The 23,386-nt window shown below is 53.7% G+C and overlaps 9 protein-coding genes across 9 annotated transcripts; 5 read left to right on the top strand and 4 right to left on the bottom strand.

Moving 5' to 3' along the window:
* Positions 1 to 35: 35 nt before the first annotated feature.
* On the top strand, positions 36 to 3,167 carry AB675_1264 (uncharacterized protein; the record flags this gene model as incomplete). Its single annotated transcript, XM_018141141.1, has 2 exons — positions 36 to 49; positions 101 to 3,167. 2 exons carry the CDS (start codon positions 36 to 38, stop codon positions 3,165 to 3,167), a joined length of 3,081 nt encoding a protein of 1,026 aa, XP_017995636.1.
* Positions 3,168 to 3,586: 419 nt separating this feature from the next.
* Positions 3,587 to 4,002, top strand: AB675_1263 (uncharacterized protein; the record flags this gene model as incomplete). The annotated part of the gene is made up of 2 exons (XM_018141140.1): positions 3,587 to 3,616; positions 3,670 to 4,002. 2 exons carry the CDS (start codon positions 3,587 to 3,589, stop codon positions 4,000 to 4,002), a joined length of 363 nt encoding a protein of 120 aa, XP_017995678.1.
* Positions 4,003 to 7,012: 3,010 nt separating this feature from the next.
* Positions 7,013 to 8,346, top strand: AB675_1262 (uncharacterized protein; the record flags this gene model as incomplete). The annotated part of the gene is made up of 2 exons (XM_018141139.1): positions 7,013 to 7,217; positions 7,316 to 8,346. 2 exons carry the CDS (start codon positions 7,013 to 7,015, stop codon positions 8,344 to 8,346), a joined length of 1,236 nt encoding a protein of 411 aa, XP_017995729.1.
* Positions 8,347 to 9,102: 756 nt separating this feature from the next.
* On the bottom strand, positions 9,103 to 11,640 carry AB675_1261 (Mitochondrial escape protein 2; the record flags this gene model as incomplete). The annotated part of the gene is made up of 1 exon (XM_018141138.1): positions 9,103 to 11,640. One exon carries the CDS (start codon positions 11,638 to 11,640, stop codon positions 9,103 to 9,105), a length of 2,538 nt encoding a protein of 845 aa, XP_017995656.1.
* A 338-nt stretch (positions 11,641 to 11,978) lies between these two features.
* Positions 11,979 to 12,677, top strand: AB675_1260 (uncharacterized protein; the record flags this gene model as incomplete). Its single annotated transcript, XM_018141137.1, has 1 exon — positions 11,979 to 12,677. One exon carries the CDS (start codon positions 11,979 to 11,981, stop codon positions 12,675 to 12,677), a length of 699 nt encoding a protein of 232 aa, XP_017995689.1.
* A 180-nt stretch (positions 12,678 to 12,857) lies between these two features.
* Positions 12,858 to 13,580, top strand: AB675_1259 (uncharacterized protein; the record flags this gene model as incomplete). Its single annotated transcript, XM_018141135.1, has 1 exon — positions 12,858 to 13,580. One exon carries the CDS (start codon positions 12,858 to 12,860, stop codon positions 13,578 to 13,580), a length of 723 nt encoding a protein of 240 aa, XP_017995690.1.
* A 536-nt stretch (positions 13,581 to 14,116) lies between these two features.
* On the bottom strand, positions 14,117 to 15,327 carry AB675_1258 (uncharacterized protein; the record flags this gene model as incomplete). Its single annotated transcript, XM_018141134.1, has 2 exons — positions 14,117 to 14,319; positions 14,376 to 15,327. The coding sequence occupies 2 exons, from the start codon at positions 15,325 to 15,327 to the stop codon at positions 14,117 to 14,119; spliced, it is 1,155 nt and encodes a 384-aa protein (XP_017995721.1).
* Positions 15,328 to 16,447: 1,120 nt separating this feature from the next.
* AB675_1257 (uncharacterized protein) lies at positions 16,448 to 18,928 on the bottom strand (the record flags this gene model as incomplete). The annotated part of the gene is made up of 1 exon (XM_018141133.1): positions 16,448 to 18,928. The coding sequence occupies one exon, from the start codon at positions 18,926 to 18,928 to the stop codon at positions 16,448 to 16,450; it is 2,481 nt and encodes an 826-aa protein (XP_017995664.1).
* A 675-nt stretch (positions 18,929 to 19,603) lies between these two features.
* On the bottom strand, positions 19,604 to 23,039 carry AB675_1256 (uncharacterized protein; the record flags this gene model as incomplete). The annotated part of the gene is made up of 2 exons (XM_018141132.1): positions 19,604 to 20,492; positions 20,542 to 23,039. The coding sequence occupies 2 exons, from the start codon at positions 23,037 to 23,039 to the stop codon at positions 19,604 to 19,606; spliced, it is 3,387 nt and encodes a 1,128-aa protein (XP_017995640.1).
* Between the last annotated feature and the right edge of the window lie 347 nt (positions 23,040 to 23,386).

Raw genomic sequence — 23,386 nt, 5'->3', positions numbered from 1 at the left:
GACAACGGAATGCGGCGTCAACGGTGACCAACACCATGAAGTTCGCAAAGTAAGTCCCCGCGTTATCATATGCTTGAGATAGCGCTAAGCATTTCCGCAGAGAACTAGACGATGATCTCGTGCCCGAATGGCGGTCTAAGTACCTCAACTACAAGGGCGGCAAGAAGAGGATCAAGGCCGTGACACGCGCTCTTCGTGAAGCCGCGAAAACACCTTCGTCTACCTTCCCTCGTCCAGAAGCGACACCCGAGTTACCATATACCCATTTCGACTACAATGCTCGAAGATCGCGCAAGAACCAGGCAAATGGCACAAAAGCCGCCCGAAAACCTGCCCTCGAGGAAGCGCGCCGAGTCAGCACCCTCTTCGCAGCATCGCCTCCAGTCCTTATCCCGGATAGTCAGCCTGAAACAGAGGAGAACAGCACATTCACTTCACCAGAGGGAAGCCCAGAGGAAGAGACACCATTACAGCCAGTTCGATCACGCGCGACACGTTATGGTAGTATCATTGGATCGCCGCCGTCTGGTCCAGCGCGTATGCCAAGTCTGGACCTGCCCGACCCTGCTCTGGCCACCAAGAAGCACGATGCGCCAGATGATCTAACGCAGCTGCCGTCACCTGTGGTTAAACCGCCAAACCCGTCGCCAGATCCTTACCACATCGGCAAAGACACGGCCAAGCAGAGTCTGGCCAAACGCATGTTCCTACAACGTCATCGCAACTCAACTGCCCCGTCGCCTGGAAATGCTCGTACCTACTCGCAGTCGAAGTTGCGGAGGATGTTCACGTCGCACCACGAGCAGACACCCACCGGTAATGATGTCCAGCTCGAGGCCTATGAAAAGCTGGATGCGAAGCAAGACGACTTCTTCTCGTATCTGGACAAAGAGTTGAAGAAAGTTGAAGAATTCTACAAGTTCAAGGAGGACGAAGCCAATGATCGGTTGATGGTCCTTCGCAAGCAGCTTCATGAGCTTCGCGACCATAGGCTGGAGGAGGTCCGCTCTCTGCACAAAGGTCAGTCTAAGACGAATGGGGTCTTGAAGGATCTTGGTGGTGATGAGCACAAGCCATCGCTCAGTAACGCTTATGGTGTGGCAAACCTTGCACGGCCAGTCGGCGAGTTTGTTACAGGCAAGACCAAGATTGGACGTGTGACTAAGTCGCTCCAACAGAATGCGTCTCCTGAAATTTCTCCAGGCCAGGCCGCAGCACGACCCTCTGTCGACAACAGAGCCGACTTCGTACGGCGCCAACAGCATGTACCCTCCTACCGTGTGGCAAAGCGACGATTGAAGCTGGCAGTGCAGGAATACTACCGGAGTCTGGAGTTGCTTAAGTCGTATGCTCTGCTCAACCAGACTGCATTTCGCAAAATCAACAAGAAGTACGACAAGGCTATCAATGCTCGCCCGCCACTGCGATACTATTCTGAATACGTGCAGGATGCATACTTCGTCAAGAGTGATGTCATCGGCAATCACATGGTCACTGTCGAAGATTTGTACTCGCGATATTTTGAGAAAGGGAACCACAAGATCGCTGTGAGAAAGCTGCGCTCAAAGCTCAAAGAGGACGACACCTCCGATGTGACATTTCGCAACGGATTATGGCTCGCGGCTGGAGGATGCCTAGGTGTCGCCGGACTCGTCGATGCTCTGCGACTCCTGTTCGGCACTGAAGGCGTCCTCAAGATACAGGTCAGCTACCTGCTTCAACTATATGCTGGATACTTCTTGGCATTGTCATTAGGTCTGGCATTCATCGTCAATTGCAGGATCTGGAAACAAAATCGCGTCAACTATGCTTTCGTCTTTGAGTTCGACCCAAGGCATACACTGGACTGGCGACAACTGGCAGAGCCTCCGTGCTTCCTCATGTTCTTGCTTGGTCTCTTCCTCTACATCAACTTCCGCCATCCAGTCGACGATGGCTTCTTCCTGTATTATCCAGTCATTCTGATAAGCTTGACGCTCCTGCTCATGGTTCTGCCCTTCAAGATATTCTACCCACAGGCCAGGAAATGGTGGGCCTACTCGAATTGGCGCCTGCTATGCGCAGGAATATACAACGTCGAGTTCCGGGATTTCTACCTCGGAGACATGTACACATCAGCAACGTACTCCATGAGTCAGATCGCGCTGTTCTTCTGCCTCTACTCGAGTGGCTGGAATGACCCGCCGCACTGCAATTCCAACCATTCGCGCCTTCTCGGATTCTTCACAACCTTTCCTGCCATTCTACGCGCCTTCCAATGTATAAGGCGTTTCTGGGACTCTGGCAGCTGGTTTCCCCACATGGCCAATTTCGTGAAATACTGCGGCAATATCATGTACTACATGTCGCTGAGTCTATACAGAATAGATATGGATCACAAGACAAGGGCGGTCTTCATCACTTTCGCGGCGGTCAATTCAGTCTACTGCACCATTTGGGATATCTTCATGGACTGGAGTCTGGGAGACTGGATACATGGAGACAATAAGTTCCTCAGGAGCCGCCTGGCGTTTAAGAAAAGACGCTACTATTATGTGGCGATGGTGCTGGATATCATTCTTCGCCAGCAGTGGATCGTATACGCTATCTTCGTGGAGGACCTGCAGCACTCATCGGCCGCGTCCTTCTTTGTTGGCTTTGCAGAGGTCATTCGACGAGGAATGTGGTCCATTTTCCGTGTCGAGAACGAGCACTGCAACAATGTTGGCAAGTTCCGTGCCTACCGTGACGTGCCACTGCCGTACAAGCTACCGGACGAGCAGGTGCCAGAATCACAACGCGAGAGCATGGATCCGCAGACCGATGGCGGCGCCACGCCGACCGGTGTGGAGGGAGCTGTTGCCAGCGGCACAGACTTGGAACGACAGCGAACCGACGACTCCGCCACTTCCACAGTCCGGAACCGCTTTCGTGCACTGGCTCGTGTCGCGACGGCTTTTGCCAATGCCCACGGTCAGGACTACGAAAAGAAGAAGAGACCCACAGGAGATGCGCCGGACGAAGAGCAGCCATTGGATGGCAATGAGAGTAGTGACGATGATGATGATCCTGCTGCTGAGGACGTGGACGATGAGTTTCGACGGTCGGTGGAGGTGCAGGATAATGAGGATGTAGACCAGGTTAGAGATTTGGTTACACGGGCAGCGCGGACTGCTCCGAGGTCGTGAGCGAGGTTGGTTCACCTTTCCTACGTAGTTCTGTGTTGTTTTGGTTGTCAATAAGTTGGATATTAGCAAGCTAGCGAGAGCGTACAGGATTTCACGGCAGAACTAAAAATGTTAGGAAAGAGCAATCGTAAATCTGATCGAGCACAAAGAAAGCCCTTGCCCGGCACCTGCCTCGTGTCGCGTTCCCTACCTGAGTACTTACTTTACATAGCGAGCCGTGCTGTTCCCATAGGGCAACAACGGCAATCGACACTATAGCATGCCTGCCTTCGAAGTCTAGAGCATTACAGCCACATCACGTTCCGATCATCATCATCATTTTGTCGTCGGCGAGCTACCTGAATGCGGAACTGCGGAAGCGCTCCTCACACTACACTGTCAACTCTGTCATATCGCCCGAAGCTACCACAGTAGTCAAGATGTCTCAACCTCTCTCTGCACCGTCTCGGGTAAGGGTCATCGGTCGTCCAAATTTGTCATCCGTCGCTGACACTCTCATCAGTTCGAGGCTAGCCCGACTCTCGACACTATGCCCCTCGAGATCCTCGAGATGATCATTGCCTTCGCTATACCTGACATCGTCACTATCCACATTATCTCGGCGCATTCGAGTCTAGCTTGGGAGCAGCCATATGAGTTCTGGTGGGGGCCTATCTGGGTTAAGAATCTTCTCCACGTCTCCAAGCCGATCGGTCGGGTTGCTTGGAAGATCCTGTGCAAGCGCGCTGTGCTGAAACTCGAGGGATTCCGAATGTTGAGCGGTGCTCCTGTGCGGGCTGCTGGACAGAAGAAGGCCCGAGAATACTTTGAGAGATTGATCACGAGTGAGTACTAGCAGGAATCAATGTACCTTGTTCTCGAATATGCGTCTAGTCCTCATAGTCACCAGTCCTTTATGCTGTCAAGGACTTCGTTCTCAGAATGATCTGGGTCGACTGACCGGAGAGGCCCGTTCGTGCTGAGTTGAACCCTCGTTCTTCACGGCTGCCATAGAGTCCCTACCACTCTGAAGGCCTCCTTTCAACTCGGGTGTCATCGTAGCCTCAAAGTTTGCGTCGGCCGGCCTTCAAATACTTCCTCAAAATACTCGCGTTCTCCTAAAGCTGGTCTAAATGCCACATCTCTTGTCATTCCCATTCCAATCCTTTCCCAAGCTCCACTTTCTCGTGAGGCGTTTTGGACCAGGAGAAAATAGCTGATCGCAGTACTTGGCGTTAGATAACTTCGTTCTGCTACATGTACAGCAGTGCAATCCACCATGGTTTCGGCTGTCTCTGGGTCATCGTAACATCCAGTGCCGATCATTACCCCGTCATTGTTATATATCAAGATTAAATCCTGCTCGATATGCATTTACGCGCCAGGCCTTATGTGGTCGGAAGTCAGGCATCGTAGTGTGAAAGCCGCGAATGTATTCTCGTGGATCCCAGTATACGGGCATGCACTGGACCTCCAGGGTGATAGCTTCTAGTTCGAGTTCCGCCATCTGCACCATTCCATACTGATCTCCAGGTTTAGTGACGATCTTGAATCGCAAGATCTTTGCGTCTCCCGCACCAGTGCGAATTTGTTCGTAGAACGGCCACGAAACAGAGTGCTTCACTTTTGCCCATGACCAGCTAGGCCACTCGACATCGGAAGCTTGAACAGACTTGCGTGCTGTTGATTGCTGAGTGACTCGGTCTCCTGGACCATCTATACACCAACAAAGACCATGTGGATCTTGCTCCCAGATGCCCGCAAGATAAGTGAACCCGACGCCTTGACCGATGAAGCGTGCAATTCCGGAAATAGCTGGAAATCTATCAGATTCGTAGGTCAAGGATCGGCGGGAGAATTGTTTGACGATCCGATACCACACTGCAAATATGCCGTCAAACAATGAGTGCGGATCCGAACCAACGTAGAGCAGCACGCTTGAAATCTTGGCCTTCGGAGGACCAGGACAACAAAGTACTCATATCCAAATGTCCATGGTGCTCTTCCAAGGTTCCTTCGGTTGCTGAGCATGTCAGACACTCCCAGAGTATCTCATCTCGGGCAAAATGGAGGACTCGCGTAGAAAGTAGGCGTTCTTGGAGAGCCCATCCGCGCTTGTTCAAGAATGATTCCTGGAATATGGCCAGCGACGTCCGGCGACTCGGCCGGATCCATTTATTCGAGTTGGGCCCGGACAGTCTTACTGACAGGTTTTCCCTTGGGTGTAGGAAGCCAGCCTCGCTATCTGGTGTGTCCAGGGCAGAAAGTGTGAGGTAGGCATTTTTGTAATATTGTTCCATGCACCGGCATTCCTTCGCCCAATCAGCCCTTGAGTCCTGAATAATGCAAAGGGAGTCGATCCATATATAGTCGACGTTCAACTTGCGACTGGTTGCAACTGCATCTCTAAATGTAGCCGGTAATGCTGACCACTCAATCTCTCGGCGGAAGGACTCAATTGTCGATTTGCTAGTCACTAACGAGGCCTTGTTGCCCCAGCAGTACGATAGAATCGTGTAGCGTAGATCCTTGTCCCGTGGTGAGACCAGGCGCACTCTCGCTCCTGTGATCTCGAGAAGTCTGGTTGGGGGAGGGAGATTAGGAGTCTGTCTGCAGAGGATATGCTCCACCGAACACGTACGAAGCCACTGGTTGATCAGTCCGATGTTGTCGTCGTCTAGTGGACTCGCGCAGGTCAGACGAAAGCCCGCAGCGGTCCTTATGGCGTCGCGTTGTTCACGACTGCTACTGGAGGTGTCTGGTCCCGAGAACTCAACGATCTCATGAAACATCGCTGGATAGCCATCGAATTGGTAGCCTAGGAGCCAGCCCAGCTTTCTGGTCTCAGGAATAATGAAGACATTCGAAGAAGGGTTGCCTCTGACCTTAAGCCGAAAAGGGTCCAGAAATAGTTTGCATAGGGGGCATCGATCAAGAATAGCACTATCCTTGAGCTGGATGAAGTCCCAGTGACAGAAACTCGATTTGCTATGAAGGTCGATATCGGAACAGTGCGCGCATAATTCGGCAGGCCGTTCGTCATGCTTCCTTTTCGGCATGCTTCATCAGGAGAGCTACGAGCCGGTGAACGCCTGTTTATGCTCTGTAGATGGCAGGTCACTGCAGCCGAGAGTCGTTAAGTATGCCACCAGGCTTGTCTTTCAGTGTCAGTAGCTCTGTTTAAAGGACGTGGGTGGCGAGAATGGGCAGGGGCGACAGTTCTGCAAAGGGGACGATTTAGAGGCCCCAGCTGTCTTAACATAGACCCACGGCGTTGCTGCCGTAGCCAAGTATGCCAGCCGCTGAGGCGTAAAGTGAGGCGTCGAATGGAGGGCGCTGCTTGGGTTGAGGTCGCTGCCAGAGGACACAATCATGTGTTGACATAACATATTGAGCCGCCAAAATCCCCCAACCCCAAGGGACTTTGGTCATCCGCCTCCGTACATCAGTACTTCGGGCATCGTGCTCACCGCATTGAGGAGAAGCGGCTTAGCACAAGGGCGAGAGCACGTGACGGAGAGTGGTAGTACTGGCACAGACTATGGCACTAGCAAGGCGCAGCTGTTGTGCGTGTTCTCATGGCTGGGAGCATGTATCGCTTCTAGACGTTGCGTCGTGCACAGAAGTGAAAAAGTCGGGTCTTCTCACCGAACATCCCCGTCCCTGCCAAGCTGGGACGTCATTGATGCTTCGCTTGAACGCTTTCGCGATCGGAGTTCAGCCCATTGCTCTCCGATGCAGGACTACAGGATATTCGGCACATCGCCGAGGTCGCAATTAACGCCGTGATGTCGTTGAATGTGCCTGCTCGATGTGTCGTTTGACCTCGTTGTCACCGCCCTCCATGACACGAACAATACTTCAGCATGCCAGACGATGATCAGCGAGATAGCGAGAAGGCACCGGCGCCACCGAGATCAGGTATCCGGCGCGCTTTGGACTTTGCCTGGTTCCTGCTCAAGGACCAGTGGTTTCTTGTTGGAATCGGTGTAGTGACTCTTATTGCCTCACAAGTTCAAGTGCCACTAGCACAGCAAAATGTCAAGCAACTCGTCGTATCCTACCTGTCCGGTATGCTTTCCCGTCCTTGTCCTCGAAGCCCACCTTAACCCGCTATCCCATTGCACGACACTGGCGACACTGGCACACAACTAACCCTACCCAACCAGTCTCCCTAGTCTTCTTCGTCGCCGGCTGCACAATCGACACCTCAATCCTCCTCGCCAACTACGCGAAATGGAAGCACCACCTTTTCATCCAACTCCAATGCTTCCTCATGGTCTCCGCCCTAGCCTACGCCGTCGTCCGCCTCGCCGCAATCTCCCCTTCCTTCATGGACCCCTGGCTCCTAATCGGCATGATCTTCAACGGCTGCCAGCCGACCGCCATGGCCTCCAACGTCCAATTCACACGCCAATCCCACGGCGAGACAGCACTAACAGTCGTCGAAACAACAATCGGAAACCTAATCGGCCCATTCGTCACACCCGTCTTGATCCGAATGTACCTCCTCCCCAACACGTGGTTCAGCGCCGTCATCCCCTCGGACCAAAGCAACAGCTACCAAGCCCTCTACTCCCGCGTCTTCATGCAATTCGGCCTCAGCATCTACCTGCCCATGCTCCTCGGCCAGCTCTTCCGGCATTTCTTCCCCAAGCTCACCAAGACGCTATTCGTGGACTACAAACTCTCCAAAATCGGCAGCCTATGCATGCTCACCCTCCTCTGGCAAACCTTCGACCGCGCCTTCGCGACAAACGCCTTCAACGACGTGAAATCCTCTAACCTCGTCTTCATCGTATTTGTCACGATCTGTAACTGGTCTGTGTGGCTGCTCATCGCTTTCGGGTTGAGTGTTTTGTGGCTGGGGAGGAAAGAGACGGTCGCGGTGGTGATGTGTGTGCCGGCAAAGACGCTGGCGTTGGGGATGCCGTTGAGTTTCTTGATGTTTGAGGGGATCAGTGAGTTGGAGGAGGCGAAGATTCAGGTGCCGATGTTGATCTTTCAGGTTGAGATGTTGGGGTTGGCGAGTATTAGTACGTTGTTTTTTCGGAGGTGGGTTGCGAAGGGGGAGAGGAAGGAGAGGGCAAGGGCGGATGAGGAGGGCGCTGTAGGTGGTGGTGGCGATGGAGGGAGGCAAGAGGGAGGGGAAAAGGTGGTGGGGGTCAGGGCGAGTGAGAAGGATGATATACCCTGTTGACATCGTACATGAGTGAAAATATGGATACATGTTGACCTTCGCATACTGTGAGCTGTTGGTGTTGACACATATGAAGCCCACCCTGGTCTGGTTGTGCATCATCCACCACCAAAATCCATGGTTTCTGCTGGCATACATACATTTCCTGACAGTCAGTCTCTATAGTCGCGTAGTGTGATGGAGCTGAGAATGGCTACTATCACTCTTGGCGTTACTCCGTCGTCCCTACCTTACCACATCTTCATCGATTCCTCAATATCCCCTGACAACGACCTCAATGGTCCCCAACTTTCCCACTTTCCCAACCTCCAGCTAGCCTTATATATTCCTTCATCAAATTTACCTCCAACAATCGCACCCAAAAGCTACTCTTATCTGGTAGGGCTAGGTTTGTTGTCCATCTAACAATCATAGATGAGAGGCGACGGACATGGCTCGAGTGAGGGGACAGGCTGGCGGGAGCACTGCGATAGCTTTACTGCGGTGAAGCGCGTTCATTGAGCCAATAAACTCTCGAATTCAGTTTTATGGAGGCCTCCGTTCCGTCAGTTCCCCTTCGCTCCGGGTGTATGAGGTTGCTGTTGAGTTTTCCCAATTGGCCCTGTGGGACCGTGGCAGTTGGTTTTTTGACTTTTTGGGAAGGGCAGTTTCTGCAGTTGCTAGGCTTGTTGTTGTGGGAAGCGCAGCGACACCGAGCCATACTGACTGAGCGGAATGTCATCGCAGTGAACAAATCCAGCCTCAGCCCGTGCGGCCTCAGTACTTCTCCTTCAGGATCTTCTTGTACCCTCCGCTCTTCGCCTCATACTTCTCGATAGCCTGCTGACTGGCGAGCACCTTCTGGAGCAAGTAGAATACTCGGGGCTTCAAATCGCTTGCGTTGGGCAACTCTGCGAGGATCCTCAACTCTGCCTCACACTTGTCGATCGTCTTAGCCTCCTTCGCAGCCAGGTCGGTCAGCACTGCAAGCTCGAACCGTGCCCGCAGAACATCGTCCTCGCGCAAGTATTCGAATGCTGCCTGATAGATGGGTTTGCCAGGCTTGATCGCGTTCGGCCGGCCGTTCTGGGAGGTGATCGTGATGAGTTCGGCCTGTTCGAGGGCTTGTAGCACTTCCTCGCCCTTGCTGCTGAAGGCATCGTTCAGAAGGACCTCGTTATATCGGATCTTCTCGTTGTTTGCCAGATCTCGAATAAGGATCCAGGCTTGTTGAGGTGACCAATTCTTGTCGGCATCTAGAAGATACATCTTTAGAATCTCGCTAGCACTCTGCTCGGTAATTTGCTGAACTGCGCTTCCGGGAGACTCGCCGGCCTTGATCCGCCGTGCTAAGAACTCGAGATCTGTGAGTCTGCCGCCGAGGACTTGAATAACACTGTCCAGCTCATCCAGGTCTGCTCGCGATTCGGATGGCCGTGGCTTCTTCTCCTCCGAATCGTCCTTCTTGTCATGGTCGTCCCCATCTGCGTCGAGATGACGAAGTACCATCTTCTTGGCTACCTCAGGCGTACAGTCTCCCAGAGTGACTGTTCTGAAGACACGATCTGGGAGTGCCTTTGATAGCGACTTGCTGAAGGAGACGTCCGTGGTCAAGAAGATGACATGAGCAATATTCGATGTAGTGAGTCGTGCTGCCCATTCCGAGATCTTATCGTAGACCATGTCTGCTCCCGTTTCGTTTGACTTGTGCAAAAAATTGTCCACAACGACTACCGGCCTGCATTCCGGATGAGCTTCCAGCCAGTCATCGTCACCAAGATTGGCGTCTTTGTCATCACTCTTCCGGTGCGACAAAGCCACCTCCTTCAGAGCGGTGGCAGTATTGTTCCAGATCTTAGATAGCTGCTGGTCGAGCGTCTCCGAAAATCCAGTCTTGGTACCTATTGTGCCCATCGCAGCCAAGTCGATCATACTGCTGATGCTGTTCATCCACGAAAAGATGGGACGGTAGCCGACTTCAGCCGCTGCGGCAGTTATAGTTGCACTGTCGCCACGTGCCTCTTGAATCTTCTTGCAGTCAACGACTATCTTCTGCTGATGGTTGTCGTTGAGCACATAGTCGAGAACAAGCTCTTTCTTCCCAGCGCCTCGAGGGCCTTGAACGACGATGAACGTGTCCGCTGTTTCGATGAGCCATGTCTTCAACTGCTCGACCGTCTCCTGTCGGTCCTCCCACAAGATGCGAAAGGAGTCATCCTCGGCCCTTCTTTTGCGAAGTGTGATCGCATCGTAGCCGCGCATGATCCACTTCTTCAGGAACTTGACTACAGTATAGTCCTTGTAGTCGCCGAGGCCGAACGCATGGGTGATGTGAGTTTTGATCGAAAAGATTCGGATCGGATCGAAGACTGCCACGGCCGTGGCGGAGAATAGAGCAACAAGTAGCGGGAGGACAATTCGTGGATGGTTCGTCATCCAGTCCCACCACCAATATGACTTTCGTTGCGACTCGTATTTCAGATTCAGTACTGTGCCTGTCTTGCCGCCTCCTTCACTCTCCGGCAAAACGAAGCCATGCAGGCAAGCTTTAGCCATAGTGGCAAATCTCGCCCGCTCGAAATCGACCAAAGCATACTTTGGCAGTACTTTCGAGTCTGATGGCTGTGGCTCGATGTTGAATAGCTTTCCGTACTTGCGAAATAAGGTGAAGATCTGTTCCTGGGTCAGCTCCGCTGCAGATGCTTCTGGAGAGGTCGGCAGGAACTCGACTCGTATTCTCGAGCTCGGCAGACGGTATAGGTCCTCGATCCAGGGCTGACCTCGAACGAGAAATGCGCGTACTCGACGGAGTGGATTGAACCATGGTCGGATGGGTTTCTCTTGCATATATTTGCGCAAAGTGCCTTCCAGCTCAAAGACATCGATGTTTGCGTCGTGGGAGAACTTGACGAACGCGCCTCCTTCGCGAATGCGTGGCAGCACTTCCGTGATTTTGACTGGCAGTGTCTCGGGGAAAGCGCGGTGGACTATGCTCAACGGGCTGGCGAAAGCGGCATTTGGCTGGTCGATCCTGCTCATGGCATTGATGGCTTGCTGCTCCCAATTGAGTAGGGGTATGCGACTGAGCCATTGGAACTTGAGTGGGAAGACATTGTCGAGGAAGAAGATGCCTTCATTTCGCTCGGTTTTGATGTGTCCAGAGTCATCCTCACCAGCTTCCGAGGCTGCTGTACGCGACAGGATTGGCGAAATAGGCGTCCTCGGCCGTAAAGCTGTAGTTGCGGGCCACGGCGATGAGGCTAGTCGACTATATCGCGTAAGACCTCCAGGCCTGAACACTGGTCGTCCAAGCATTGCTGGTGCGGCCCCTGGGCTGCAATGTCGCTATCAGCGGTGGGGCCTAGGCCGATGTCCAGTACATTGTGTCGCGCTGTGAGCTTCGTTGGCTTGGTGGTGATGCGACCTCGGGAAGCTGTCCCCCAGTGGTTTGGAAAGCGACAGAATGAGAGAATGGTAAGTGTGAATAGCAAAACAAGGCAGCATGACGTTTAGTTTAGGGTGGCTGTTGGAGGTGGCGTCGCCTACCAATCGGAGACGGCCCTCCTTTTTCGCGTCTACCGCGAAGCGACCTCCGATATCTTTCAGCACGAGCGCATTCCTGCAGTTGCTGTCATCCTCGTCGACTCGCCACGATGGGCTGGCTATGGAGCGACAAGAAAGCTGACGCGCCGAAGGCAGCGCCGACCGAGACGCCGATGGTCGACGAAGCTCCCACAGCGCAACCTGAGGCAGCACCTGCCCCGATTCAGCAACAACTTTCGCTGGCTGAACGGCAAGATGCGGATCTGCAGCAGTTCATGAAAGAGCTCGAGGCCGAGTTCGAAGGAGAACGACAGCAAAGAATACAATCAAGAACGTCAGGCGTTCTCAAACATACCTCACCTCTTCCTGACGATATCTCCCCCGATTCACTATATCCTTCCGAGATCCACTGCAGATCAGCATTCGACTATGCCATGTTCTGCCAGAGCTTTGGTGGCCAGTTCGTCAACGTGTACCGCTATGGCTCTTTCCGGTCGTGTTCGAACCACTGGAACGACTTCTGGCTGTGCATGCGGGCAAGAAATTACCCTGAGGCAGAGCGGAAGAGAGTCATCAAAGATCACTACCGGAATAAGGCTGTCAAATACAAAACCGGGCCAAGCAGTGAAGATATCTGGAAAGTAAGAACAGAGCCGGTCAAGGACGCCTTCCAGGATAGCTTGGAAGATCTCGAGGCAAAGATTGAGAAATGGAAGGAAGCCAACCCCGATGCCACTGATCCCTGGGCTGGTTCGAATAGCTACACCTACCGCGTCGCCAAGGGTGCGAGCACCTCACCAGGACCCTGAGACACCAGTGAGATCCCGCTGAGACGTACTCAAGGTGACTGGCATGAAATTGGGCCAGTCACTATTGGGACCTACAGTCACTGTTGGAACACTCCACACCAGCATGTTTTTCAACCTCGCCGCTCTTACGAACTCCGAAGATGCAATACACAGATCAATTCATCCCATCTCCACGAAATCATGGCTCTCACCTCTCAAGAACTGGCGGACATCGCCTACGCCAAGTCCGCGACCTTCCAGGATCGATGCGACGCCGAGCGTGAGCTAGCCGACCTACTGCATGATATGGCAGCACGGCGTCGTTACCAAGCATTCGACCTCCAGCAAGAAGCTTTCATGCAAAGGCTGCATTCAGGTCAGCTGAGCGGCTTGTGGAGTAAGGTTGAAGACGTCGAGGACGACGGCCGCGTGCTTGAGATTGAGCAGGAACATACGAGAATGATTCAAGAACGCATCAAGCGCATACGAAGTGAGCTCAGAGATCTGGAGAAGTTTCTGGATGATCCTTACATCGACACTGATCCCAGCCGAGTCGATTCTGTCGAGCGAACTCCTGCGTTCAACACCGAAAAAGCTGGGCAGCCCCAACCCCATAAGCGCAAGCACGATTTTCAACCTGTCAAGAAGGAGACCTCCTCTCCTTCCCTCGAATGCGCAGGAGGCACAACGATTCAGGATTTCCAGGAAGCTCCTACGATGAGGCGCCATGTAGCGTCTGGCAGTGGCTGGGCATGCATCAACAGTCAAGTACAAGATGGCGGCAGTAGACATGTGGATCCAAACAATGGCATAGCTCGCAGCAAAGAGATTGGTCTGATGCAGTTCACAGATCGGCGAGATTGGAATGAAGGCAGGCTGGTTCAACGCAAAGCACGGAAGCTAGGACGGTTGCACTACGACTGATATCGACCTTGCCCACGATGTGAGACGCTTGAAGTTCCTCGTGCATGAGATCAGGCGCCTGTTCGATACTTCTCAGAGCCTGCAGGACTGAAGTTCTGGTCTCGGCTGGGCTTGGCTGCTGGACTTCAGTTCAGTCGAGCATGCAGCGTTCTTCTCAGCGAAGGCCCAGTATCTGCGCTGGAGGGTTCACGCAAGGGGAAATGCAGCCATGTCCCGTATCAAGCTGGTCTGAATTCTTGGGAGGACATTCTGCGCAACATGACTACCGGCGCGCCACAAGATCCGTCTATCCGTCCGAGAAAAGTGCCTGCCGTCGGCTTGTGCATCACGGCTGCTTTCGAACGCGAGGAGCAAGAAATCATTCAGACTTCACGTCCAGAGATACAGCCAAGATCCACATCGAGCATTGTGGTGCTGTCGTGGTCGCTAAGAGTGTTGAAATTCATCCAGTGGGAAGAACATAGATGAGACACAGGAATGGACGGAGGCTCCTATATCACATCATATCGCTACTCCAAAAATCAAATGCATTCACCTCACAGGCGATACCCACTCCGAGTTCCACCATTCATGTGCTGATACCCAGGCGCCGGTCCCGCACCTTTGCCCTGCTCCCAACCCTTCCCTTCCTCCACATGGTCCGATGGCCTCGGCTGATAGGAGGTCTTCTCATCAATACCCTTCGAGCCCCAGGGCTTCGCGTCACCAGTCTGTTGTGGTTGAGAAGGGGCTCCGCCGTCTGCCATGTGCGTGTAGCCGTGCCTGGGGTCGGAGCCTTGACCTTGGTACATGTACCAGGCTTGTCGTCGCCCCCGTACTGGTTGTTCGGATTGTAGCCCTTGTCCCCGCCGCCGCCGCCATACTGACCACCTTGCGGCGGCTTGGCCCACGCGACGGTAGGCTGGGGAGCCGAGCCTTGCACGTGCGTGTATACATGCTTCGGATCTTGACCTTGACCATGCTCCCACGGCTTATCATCATAGTTCTGAGCACCCTTATCCCCACCACCAGAGTCAGGCGTCGGCTGAGGCGCTCCAGCCATATGCGTATACTCATGCTTGGGATCTTGGCCCTTCCCTGGCTCCCAACCTTTATCACCACCATCAGCACCACCAGCCACAGTCGGCCTGCTCGCCGTATCTCCACCGCCTGCACCGACAACAGGAGGCGCGGAAAATGGTCGTGCAACCGTATCACCACCTCCACCTCCACCAACAGGCGGCTGCCCATGCTGTCGCTCCTGCCCCTCCATCTTCCACGCATAGCTCCCCTCCCCACCAACCACCACCGTCTCCTTGACCCGCCTCTCCACCGCAATCTTGTTCCGGCTACAGTAATAACTTTCCGCCAGACTTGGCCGGCCCTGTGCCTGAAATTGCCCCGGCTGCGCACTATCGAAGATCGACCCGATCAACACACTGGCGCCGGTATCCTGAAACGCGCCGCAGAAGATGCCGGGCGCGGTGAGGGAGGTGCCGAAGGTGGCGCGCTGCATGAAGTTGGATAGAGCAACAGTGTCGAGGGGAACAGTGAGGGTTGTGGTGCTGGAGAGGGAGGAGTCGAGCTGGATCGTGAGGAGGACGCTATTTTCTGTGCTCGTGGCGTCGGGTGGGTCTGTGGAGGGGGAGGGTGTGGTTGCTGGTGCTGCGGCTTGGCGCTTGTCGATGGGGTGTGGTGAGGCATTGATCAGAGGCGTAGAAGCGAGGAGAAGCGCTGCGGACGAGGTGAGTCTCGTAGAGGACCGCATGGCTGCCGCAATGGATGGGAAAGCGATCGTACAAAGGAAACAACAGCACCTCTCTGCCTTCCAACAGTGACGACCAGTGAAATGATATAGCGGCACCGACGACGCAAGGGAAGAGAACGCAGTAGAAGGAGGAGTCGAAATCGGGAACGGGCACAGAGGAGTTAAAGGTCGGTGGATGGACCTATACTTGCCGACTTTTGCATTACAATGGTAAATATCACCGACGGCAAGTGTTCTCGCGCGCATGGCTGAAATCTGCCAAGTTGCGGAATCCGAACAGAGGATCGTCAGCAACATAAAGAAATCGGAATGCCAAGCGAAGACCTAGGCTCTTTCGGCGACCACTGGCGTCAAATTGCAGCGTGTTTCGACAATCCCTCCCTCGAATGTATAATCGCAGTTTGGTAAGGCGCGTTTGGCAGGTAATCTCAGGGGACGAACTGGAATGATACATCCTTCGAGACTTCCAGCATAGCCCGTGCGATCGTCGCAGAGCCTCCATGCTGTGTCAGTGTCAGATCAGATATGCCGTCGGTGACTGCTCGAGTCTCCTGGGAACACTGGCGTGATCATTGGTAGACTTCACGAAGAAATCAGATATTACAGAGCTGATCCCCGCTGGCCTTGGCATCAAGGTACGGAAATGCTTGTCCTCGGATGTTTGGTTGAGATTTGCTCGCGTATCTGATTCGCGAGCCCCACCAAATACATGTGCCTGGCACTACTGTAGAAAGCTTTTCTCAGACCTGCGCTCGTTATGGGATGCTGTTGATTATGACAGCTATGTATGTGCTCTCCTGGCCGGTCTTTGGACGGCCTGGGTCTCGGGACGTTGAGTCGTGGTTGCTTCCAGGAAGTGTGTCCTTTTGCAGGAATGGTCGCCCGTGATTCTCAAACATCTCCACCGAAAGCGCTGTTTAGCTCAGGGCGTTTTGTGAGAACGAGCCAGCCACGATGACTGACATTGGGGGCCAGAATTTGTGAAACTCTCTCCATCGGTCTGGTCCATTCTTTAGTTCTGGCTATTGCGGACGAGCTGTTGAAGCGTCACGATGCGTCATATGCGACGCATCCTGCAGCAGTACAGCAAATGCTCTGCCGCAGGCTTCGACTCACTTCCTCACATTTTGAATCGTGCGCTGTCAAGACTGTCTGCTAGGAGTTCGAGCGATTCGCCGACATGTCCGCCGATGCTGGCCCCTCTGTCACCGCCAGCGATGCTTGCTTCGCCATTCTTGTTCCCAGTGTCAGCACGCGCTGCTCCGCGCAGCCCTGCGATGAAAAGGTTCATTAGCTTGCGAAACTGCGTACGAGTCTTGCTGAGCGCAAAGTCATCACCTGCGGCCTTCGGATCTGCTATGCTGAAGCCAAAGTCCAGACAGAGGTCCAGCAATGAGATGAGCGTCTCGTGAACCACCTTCAGGTTCTTCGCTAGCAGACACGATCGCTCCAGCGCGTCAGTGTAGGATTTGTGGACCACTATCATTTCGTCGACCGTGCCTTTCAGCCGGATGTGCATCGCCGAAGTGAGAGGCTCTACCACACAGTGCTTCAGGTGAGCCTCCAGTACATTGACGAAGACAATCAGATTGGAGTAGGTTGCTTCAGCCAACTTCCTTGGCTTTGAGGCCTTTCTTAAGTTGACGAAGCCGTGTCTCTCCAGCACATACCGTGCTCGGCGGACTTGAAGAAGCAGAAGTGCCACTCTTCGATAGGAAGCAATGCTGTTGGCAGAAAGGATATTCGCTATCGGCCATGGCAGTTGGTAGTCAATGGCAAGCGATTCGAGCACTTTGACCGATCCTTTTTCACGAACTAGCCTGGATCGAGGTATTTGTTCTGATTGAACGGAGATGCGGCTCATATCAATTGTTCCCAGATAATGAGAAGCCTCTTCAATGATGTCGCAGACCACAAAGCGGTCGTTCCAAGAAGGAGCTGATCGGTCAAGTCGTCGAAACAATTCTGCATCCAGCACAGAAGTGAAATATGGTGCCTTAGCAAGATAGATGTGTGTCAATGCGGACAATGTCAGTGGTAATTTGCAGTCTTGCTCAAGGGATGTTTTGAGGCGTTCTGTATTGCTCCTTAGATGCATGTTGACACAGTCTTCGATGCCCGCAAGGAACGAAGAAGCGAACGGCAGCAGAGAGTCATCCGCGTCGCTCCGAAAGAACTTCGTGAAGTCGAAGTCAAGAGCATACGAAGAGTTCGCAGGCTGTAACGCGTCAGCGAATGCTGCAGTTTTGCCGGCGACGAAGATGCGCGAAGCGAAGGGCTCCAGAAAAGCCGGTAGTCCTCGACCTTGGTTTGCTGGAGAAAACCACCCATGCCAGAGTCTCGACTTATCCTGCTGATCCGGAACTCTCGTCACGAACTGCTGAGACGTCCCTTCTCCAATCGTTCCGTACGCCATCCAGGTCATGATCGGAGCCATGTAGACCGCCATCGAACGTACGAATGCTTGAGACATCGTCTTAAACACTGTCGAGGCCCCAATCTGCTCCAACTTGATTGTATGCTCGAACAAAACTTCCAAAAGTGCAAGTTCGTCACAGCTAGACACTGCAGATATGAAGTTCGCCACAGCAGTGATGGGCGTAGCATGTTCGTGGACGGCTTCTGTCGTCTGCAGGAGGCTGCATACGCCGCCTTGATGCTGTGCTAGAAGGACTCCTTCCTCGCAAGTTGACAAGAACGTATCAAACGACTCAATGATCGAAGAGAAGGAGTCCTCCAGTGCCTTGATGTGAGGAAGCCTTCGGCCAGGAAATGTCCATCCTCTGACGACAGATGCGGCTTGCGAAATCGTTGTCGCCCGCGACAGCATTGAGTCCAGAGACTCTTCGGATATGACGCTACCTTTGATGTCGCTAGGTCGTTTCAGATTACCACCGCCAGAGCTGAACATTTTTGCCGGCAGACCTTGCAGCATGGACAAGGTCTCACGGATGATGTGGATCTCGGAGAGGTGCTGGACTTTACGGCCGTCACTGACCTCGCCCGGTGACAGCACAAGCTTTCCAAGGAGTTGAGATTCTGGGGTGGACCACACTGGTTCAGGGGTTTCTGCACGACGGCGCTTAGAACGTGCTTTGGTACTCTCGGGCGTTGTGGCAGGACTCGAGACGATGGCATCGTCGTCCGAGCTGAGATCGCTATACTCAGGCTGACGCCACATACGATCTCGTCGATTGATGGGATCATCCCTCTCGATGTCTGCCCAGGTCAGCTTCGCCTCTGCCAAGTCAACCTCATCAGCATCATTTATTAGGTCATCAGCGGACATCGGACGCTTCGACATGCGAAGCAAAAAGTCGAGGACGTCTGGGACCCACTGCTGCTGAAACTGGAGCAGCTCGGTCCGCTGTCGGCGTAGGTCGTCGCTAAGATCATCGTAGTTCAGAACCTGGAACTTCTCCTCCAAGCCGACCAAACGCTCTTCCACTTCGAACTGGTTGGTTCGGCCAAAATTGTGGTGTCGAATGCCGCGTGCGAATTGGGTTTTTAGCCTCCTGGACTTAGAAGGCGGCAGATCTGTCGGAAGCAGCGAAGTCGCCAAAGCGTCCGTCCACTTATTCATGGTGGTTGTGGTGGCCATGTTGGATTTCTGTGCGGTCGACACCGGCTTTGCATCGTTGCCGCAAGGCCGTGTGCTTGCGAGAATTGTCAAGCTTCTGTCAATGAAGCAGGAACGCGTCTCAGGAAGGCAAGAGCGCCAAGTCAGGTATGCTGTCATCTATGTCCGCTAAGTCCGGCATTTACTACTTTCACCATAGACAATGCAATCACTTCCTACGGGCTTGTACATCGTGTTTGCGATATTGGCGTGCTAGACCCGCTATCCTATCGAGACCGGTCCTCTGGATCAACCCTCTGCTGGAAGTCGTGTCGTCCAGGAAAAACCATCGATGCTCGCAAGACGCTTAGAACATCCGCGTGAGCTCGTCAGGCCATTGCACCCCAGTCCATAGTATCGCCCCTAATGCTCTCATGGCTTTTCCGATGCCGCCTGTCCAGTCCAATGACACTTAATACAGCTGATTCTCTCGTGTCACGAGGTAATGAGCAGAGTGAGCTGACGACTTTCCTCCACCCCTTCGTCCGCCGACAGTGGGCTCTGGAACATCGAAGAGCAGAGACAGATCCTTGTCGCTATTGCTTCAGCGACTACTCGACTTTACTGGAAACAACCGCCCTTTTGACCTTAATCTCAGTCCATGGCAACAATTCGTGGACCTCGGTCGATAAGACAATCGCCGCAGCGGCGACCTAATCAACGGTTCCCTTTCAGCGCCCAAGCCTTCTCAGCACGAACCAGTCGGTCCTCGAATCGATGCAAGAACATTCGCGAGGTCAGGAACAACGCGTTGTCGTCATTGTAGTCGATCTCCCCATCTTTGTGGCTTTGGATGAAAGCGACGAGCTCGCCTTTCGCCATGTCGTATCTGCGGACCGACTCGTCGGCATCTGAGTCTGCTATGGCGTTCCACACTTCTGGTGCTCTTGCAGGAACAACCGGAACATCAGCAGACGAAGCGATCGCGTCCTGAGCAACTTCGCCTTTGCGATTTGGCATCATGACTGGGCCTGTGGAGTCGTCGTGCTGTTTCCCAGTCTCCGCGCGAAGCGGTTCTCGGCAAAAGTTGAATCTGAAGGGCACGGCCTTTGAACTTGTCGCAAACAGAGATGTCAAGTTTGCGTCAACCTTGGAAGCTGCCGCTGCTTCGACGCGGACATTGCCGGCTGATGGACGAGAGGGCGTCTGGGCTTGAACGACTGTGCGAGGGTCTGATGCGGCGGTCTTCTCCCGGCTTCCAAAGACACGTTCAGTCTCTTCCTGGTCAATGTCCTTCATGCAATTTCCTGGGCCGCCGGCTGCTAAGTCGTCATTGCGGCTGACGGGAGTAACAGCTGAGGTAGATGGCGCACAGGGGCCACAGAAGCCGTCGCGCAATGAAGGTATGTTGCTTGTGGTTGTATTCTGCATTGCCGTAGCGACTCCCTTCACCTTCATTGGTACACACGTGACTTCCACAGTGACTCGTCCCCCACAAACAAAGTTCCCTGACAGCTTACTGGCGGCGTGACGAGCCTGCTCGGCGGAAGAGAGGTCGACAAAGGCGTGATCGCCAAGCTTGTCTGTTCGTAGGTTGATAAGTTGGCTGCAGAAGAGTTAGATCCTACCACTAGGTGACAATAAATGCGACTTACACGTCATACGCCTCGAACAACTGCTCGAGATCCCAGGTACAAATACCGTAATGAAGGTTGCCGACACGGAGTCGACGACCTTCTTCGGCAGCTACATCATCATGTGGGTGCATCCAGCGTTCGCTCTCATATGACGCAATGTCGCTGCCCAAAGTCTCTCGAGTAAGTGAGTTCTCGCCAGCATTACCGGCAGGTGCCGACTCATCCTTTCGAGGGAGGCTGCTGAGTGGTTGGATCGTCCCAAATTGGTCGGTTTCAGCGTTGGCAGCTGGATCAGCTCGAACCGAGTAGTAGGTTGCATTCTGTTCAGCTATCGCAACTGCACTGCCAGCAGTATGGTGATGGCCCGCAACTTGAGAGCTGGAAGTAGCTTTGATCAACTCAAGAATTTTGTTCTGTGTGTCGATAACAGCTTGAACATCGGCACTCCCATCTTCCGGACTTGCAGCAGCCATGATAGAGTAATGTGTGGCAGAGTCCTCATCGAACACCCTAGTGGCTGTGACAGAATCTTGTTCCACAGACAAACCCTTCGCAAGTCCAGCCTGTACACTATTACCCGCTGATGTGTTTGCTGCGGAATCATCCAGACCGAAGTCATCGTCAGCATCGCTGGTCAGCATTCCGGTTCGAGTTCGACGCCGGGAGGCCTCTGTATCCTGGTCTCTTCTCACCTGATCCATCAATGGGTTCTTGATCGAGTCGACCTTTCGAGGCTCGCCACCGGCCCCAACGGCTTGGAGTGGAGTCTGGGGATCTAGGCCAGCTGATCTCGCAAGCTCAGCTCTGACCTGCAGGCTTGCTAAGAAATCATCCTCCGAATCGTCTTGGTCAGAGTGATCTTCGCCGGCCAGCACCACAGGCTGGACTTGAGCGCGAGCCCCCGCTGCAGCTTCACTCAGGGCGCTGTGCGACGATGTATTGTGAAGCTGCTGTGCCCGAAGGTGTCGGAGGTAGGGTATAAGCAGTCCATGTCTCGCATCCGAAGGAGGTACCCAAGATGAATCTTGTAAGATGAGGTCCCTGAGAGCCGTCTGAGTATGTTTCTTCCATTGATGGCTGCCGCGTTCGGGCAAGGCTGTAGCAGCACCACGCAATCCATCGATGTACATGATCGCGCCAAGCCATACACATGCCTTGTCCTGCAACTTCTCGGGAACCATTTGCTTGAGCCACTCCAGCTTGGTGTGTTGATCCTCACCGCACAGTTCTAGTGTCATATCCATCGCCCAATTACCAGGAGTGATGTTGGTGGGGATGACACCAGTCTTAGGCTTCTTAGACGGATGCGAAGGAGCGGCTGGCTTGGCAGACGCAGTATGAAAATCACTCATAGCTGCAGCAGTGCGCTTGCGAGGCGGCCCCCGCCCAAGGCTGGCTTGACCTTGCATATCCTGCATCTGCATGGGAGCAGTGTTGTCTTGTCTATCTTGCTCGAGACTCTCTCCTTCGACGTAGTTGTGTCTCGCCTTGGCGTAGTCTTCAATCAATCGGGCACGATCTGCATGTATAGCATTCAGCTCGGTATTGCTCATAGCCTGACCGGTCGCGCTAGGTCTAGCATTCAGCGTAGCATTGTTGGCCAGTGACTTTGTGACGCCAGCCTTTCGTGTTCCAGTCGAGTGAGCGGTAGAGATTTGCATACTGCGATCTAACTTTTGTCGCCACGGCGCATCCTTCTCAGCCTCATCGATCTCGAGAATAAGTTGCTCCAGGGTTGGGGGCGCAGAGGTTCTGGTCGGACTAGGTAGAATCGCAGGGACAGGCTCGTCGATCATCTCGACATCAAGGCCATCATCCACCCCATCAGTGTGATTTGAGGTAGATGTGGTAGACTTTGAAGGATCGATGTGAGCAATGGGAGTAGACATGGAAGCTGTACCGCCCATACCCTTGGATGCGCTGCCAGTGCTTCCAGTAGTGTGATCGTTGATTCGACTAGCCATATTGCTAATAGCTTTGAATTGATTACTGATAGCTTTGAATTGCATAGGTGAAGCATTCGAAGGACGAGACTTGCCCTTGCTCGTGACGGAACGCAAGGCACCGAGCGCAGCAGGCGTCTTGGAGGTAGGAGTCTTGGCAGACGATTTGGAGGACGACTGGAAGGAGCGCGAGTGCTTTTGAGCAGGTGCCACCTTGGCTCGGGCGGACTCTGGTGAATCTTTGGGGTTACTCAAATCAGCTTCACCATCTTTGAGAAAGCGTTGAACATGCGTACCAGAGAAGTTGCGCGAGACGTTTGTGGTGCCTCTTCCCTCGTTCTCGGTGTCCAAGTCAGAGTCTGAGGAATCGTCGCTGTCGCGACGTCGGAGCACTCTGCGATACTCGAGCTCGACCTTGGTCAGCGGCTTCGTCGTCGTCGGTGCCGACTTTTCACCGAGGAAGACCACTTCGTCGTCTTCTTCTTCATCGTCGCTGGCAGCTTTGCCCGAGGCCTTCTGGTACGGACTTGATGTCACGCCGAAGACAGGGGCGAGGTTGCCCGAAAACGCCATGATGAGCGCCCAGCGGTATCGATGCGCGTTGCGCTAATGATGAAGAGCTGCTGACGCGAGAAGGTGGTTGATAGTGGGTAGCGCGAAGAGAGAGACTCGAATTGATGTAGCAACCAGCAATGTGCGTTTGTCCAGTCTTGGCATTGACAGCGACCATGAGATACAGGTGATCTGTGAGTGAGCTTGTCGTGATCGAGAAGTCACTTAGGCGCCGCGGGCGCCGGTCTGGACCTCGAAGTGAATTGAAGCAAGACTGAAGAAGTGTCCACAGTCCTGGAGCATCCTACACTGACATCCAGCAGTTGTGCTACGACCCTGAGCGTTCCATAACCAGGTGTGATTGACGA

The sequence above is a fragment of the Cyphellophora attinorum genome (genome assembly GCF_001299255.1).
Source record: "Cyphellophora attinorum strain CBS 131958 chromosome Unknown Contig37, whole genome shotgun sequence".
Classification (NCBI taxonomy): Eukaryota; Fungi; Ascomycota; class Eurotiomycetes; order Chaetothyriales; family Cyphellophoraceae; genus Cyphellophora; species Cyphellophora attinorum.
Note: the sequence above shows the minus strand (reverse complement) of the source record. Positions and strands in the feature narration are given on the sequence as shown.